The sequence below is a fragment of the Rutidosis leptorrhynchoides genome, chromosome 3 (assembly GCF_046630445.1).
Source record: "Rutidosis leptorrhynchoides isolate AG116_Rl617_1_P2 chromosome 3, CSIRO_AGI_Rlap_v1, whole genome shotgun sequence".
NCBI lineage: Eukaryota > Viridiplantae > Streptophyta > Magnoliopsida > Asterales > Asteraceae > Rutidosis > Rutidosis leptorrhynchoides.
In genome coordinates, this window is record NC_092335.1 from 270,758,125 (window position 1) to 270,761,384 (window position 3,260).

Sequence of the window (3,260 nt, forward strand, 5' to 3'; positions counted from 1 at the left end):
GATAAAATTTATATGCATGAAATAAATTTTATACGTGTTTTCATTTGATATAATTTTGATCAAATATTATATAATAAAAAAATAATCATTTACCGTCAAAGTTATGAAGAAAAAGGAGTTATTTCTTTCAAATTGCAATGGTAACAGTAACACAATGTTAGCACGAAAAAATCTTTATAGACAACAACCATAATTCTATCATATATTATATCTTTGATTTATCATTTACTCTTATAAACATTTACATGTAAACCACACCATATCCATGTTAAACGAAACATGGCACCTTGTTGTAATATAAACCAAATAATAAAACAAAAAAAAACATAATAAAAAAATAAAATAAAAAACAACAAAATATGTATAATTCTCCTATATAACTTAACTATCATTTGTACTTTAAACTATAGTGATAAGTGATATTTATGCCACCCCATGAAACCCCACAACTGTTTAATCGGCCTAAAACCTTTCTAGCTTTTTCATTTTGAATAAACATTCCATATACTTTAAAAACTACTGTATTACTTTACTTTACCTTTTTTATTTAAAATATTTAAATATGCAAAAGAACTTATTTTAATTTATGACCCCATGCTTAACCATCTTCATATACTGATCCAAGGATTCTTGTCTTTGCAACCTCATATCATCATTAAACTTTTTAATAAACGCTTCAACTCGCCTATTCAACTCATCCGACGCCTCACTCTTTAACTTCTCTATCGACTCCGCTTTCGGTAAGTTGTTCTGCAAATACTGATTCTCGTTTTCATAATTTTTACGGTCCTTAAATGTCTCCGATTTCTTCACCACCTTTACAGCCGACGTGAACTCGTTACGATCACGATCATTTTTAAGGGTCTTGAATGTTTCCGATTTATCTACATGCCTATTTAACGGCATGCTACGGCCTTCCGTTATCATTTTCCACGTACTCTCTAATGTCTCGTGCTTTTTTGGCTTCAATACTCTCAACTCTCTCCCACCTGTTTAATTAGATGACGTCATTGATTATTACGGAGTATTATAAATTTGACATTAAATAATTAAGCTAGTGTACTGTAACACTCGTACGTTGTTTGAAACATTATCACATTGACTGTAAAAATTTGGGAACATAAAAAACGCGGAGTATTAATAATACATAGCTTCCCATATATGTCCCAACTAGATTAGTTAATGTAATAACCGACCCAAATATAAATATACGTAATATGTGTACGGTATGAAAAAGATGCGTCTATTAATTCAATTGCCGCATATATATGTTAAAATTTAAAATATTGTATGAATAAAGCGTACGTATTTGCAACATATATTTTATGTTAATTTTATATGAATATTATAAATATAAATTGCAATTAACAAATATGTAAAACTTGAAAACTTTATCTTTAATAAATTAATTTGTGATATAATAAATTAATTCGTTTAATGAAATTCTAGCTTTCCAAAAAAAAAAAAAAAAAAAAACTTAGGCTCTCAGAGCGTAAGTTAGCCGATATTGACAATTTGACAATTATAAGTAAATTCCAACCTATAAATCTTAAATCTGAAATATTAATTATTTAATAGTATAAGAATAATAAATCCTCAGTTTGTACTTAGAAAACTTATTATCTGTATTGATTTTGATGTTAGAAAAAACAACAAAAAGTATATCAGTGATAAATACCTCCGCGATTAATCTTAGTCGGTGGTTTCCGGTTGTTAACGAATCGTGAAGCTACGAGTTGCTTCTCACGAACCGGAAATTCAAAATCCGGTTCAATATTGTTCGTAAGTTGAGTATCATTGATTACAGTTTCTGAAGGATGCCACGTGGATGCTGACGTAACCAAATCATCTTCAAATCGGTTAACAACCTCCGTTTCATCCACATCAATAATATCTGCTACTACACGCTTAGTTTCATATACAACTGGGGGCTCCACCATTGCAATTCGTTCTGTATCATTATCTGGAACACCGAAATTCACGGAAGGAGCGTTTAATAAATTCACATTAACATCTTGATGTAGAGATTCATTTTGATTTTCGTGATTGTTGTTGTGTTGGAAGTGAGTAGAAGCTACGATAATGAGAATGATTCCGTTAATGATAACGTAAAGAAACGGAGGTTTTAACCAGGAAACGGTAACGGACCAAACGGCGTGAAGATCGTTGACTGCGAAGTTGACTATTAACGGAATAGCTAGTTTTATGGTTACTGCTATAGATATAATTCCAACGGTGATTAACAAGGTTTTTAGAGATAGAATCCATGAGTTGCTTGATAATGATGATGATGATAACGGTGCCATTTGATGATTTTATTTATTAATTTTTTAAGAAAAAAAAGATAGAAGGAATAGTGTAGTGGGCTTTGGAAAAGATGGGAGTTAAGGTTGCAAATGGAAGGAATTGCAACGGTATAAAAATAGGAGGATATTACCATTTTGGTGCTTTCAGTTTTGATTGTCGATGTGATTAGTCCTTTAAGTTTTAATGTTATGAAATAACCTTTAGAAATTTAACCGGGTCTACCATTTAAAGAGACGTTATGCTTTGAAGAGCCCACCAGTAGTACACTTTTGTTAATTTTTTTTTTTCAAAAATATATATTATAGAGTTGTAATCCCTTATGATCATATACACAACATTATATATGTATATTTTAATTGATAAAGGTTAAAAATAGAAGTTACGCGAAGTATATTCAAAGGACTTGGCATATCCGCTGAAAGTTAAGATAGCGAAAGTATATTCAAAGGACTTGTGCAGTTACTCATGGAGTACGTGGATGTTTTTGCTTGGTGTGAGAATGATATGACTGGCGTTCCGCGTCATATTGCGGAACACAAGCTCAATGTCAATTCTGCCTTAAATCCTGTACTCCAGAAGCGCAGGGGTATGGCCCCAGATCGCACTAAATGACTATGTGAGGAGGTAACAAAGCTGGTGGCAGCAGATATTTTACGCGAAGTTCAATATCAATCATGGATTGCGAACTCGATTTTGGTGAAAAAGCCTGATGGCTCATGAAGAATGTGCATTGATTTCAAAGACCTCAATAAAGCATGCCCTAAAGATAATTATCCATTTCCAGAAATTGATTTGAAAGTGGAATCATTACATGCCTTTCCGTACAAATGTTTTTTAGATGCCGCGAGGGGATATCATCAGATCCCAATGGCTAGGGAAGATGCAGATAAAACCGCTTTCCATACAGGAAAGGGTATATTTTCTTATATAATGATGCCTTTTGATTTAATCAA

At 32.0% G+C, this 3,260-nt stretch overlaps 1 protein-coding gene across 1 annotated transcript; it reads right to left on the reverse strand.

The window, feature by feature from the left end:
• Window positions 1–217: 217 nt before the first annotated feature.
• Window positions 218–2,366, reverse strand: LOC139897395 (uncharacterized). The gene is made up of 2 exons (XM_071880091.1): window positions 1,679–2,366; window positions 218–989 (listed from the first exon to the last, which is right to left on the reverse strand). Exons 1-2 carry the CDS (start codon window positions 2,304–2,306, stop codon window positions 580–582), a joined length of 1,038 nt encoding a protein of 345 aa, XP_071736192.1. The 5' UTR covers window positions 2,307–2,366; the 3' UTR covers window positions 218–579.
• Window positions 2,367–3,260: the final 894 nt, after the last annotated feature.

Coding starts and splice junctions, on each gene's coding strand:
- LOC139897395 (XM_071880091.1), bottom strand. CDS start 2,306: ATGGCACCGTTATCATCATCATCATTATCAAGCAACTCATGGATTCTA. Junction 990..1,678: donor GACTAAGATTAATCGCGGAG/GTATTTATCACT, acceptor CTAATTAAACAG/GTGGGAGAGAGTTGAGAGTA.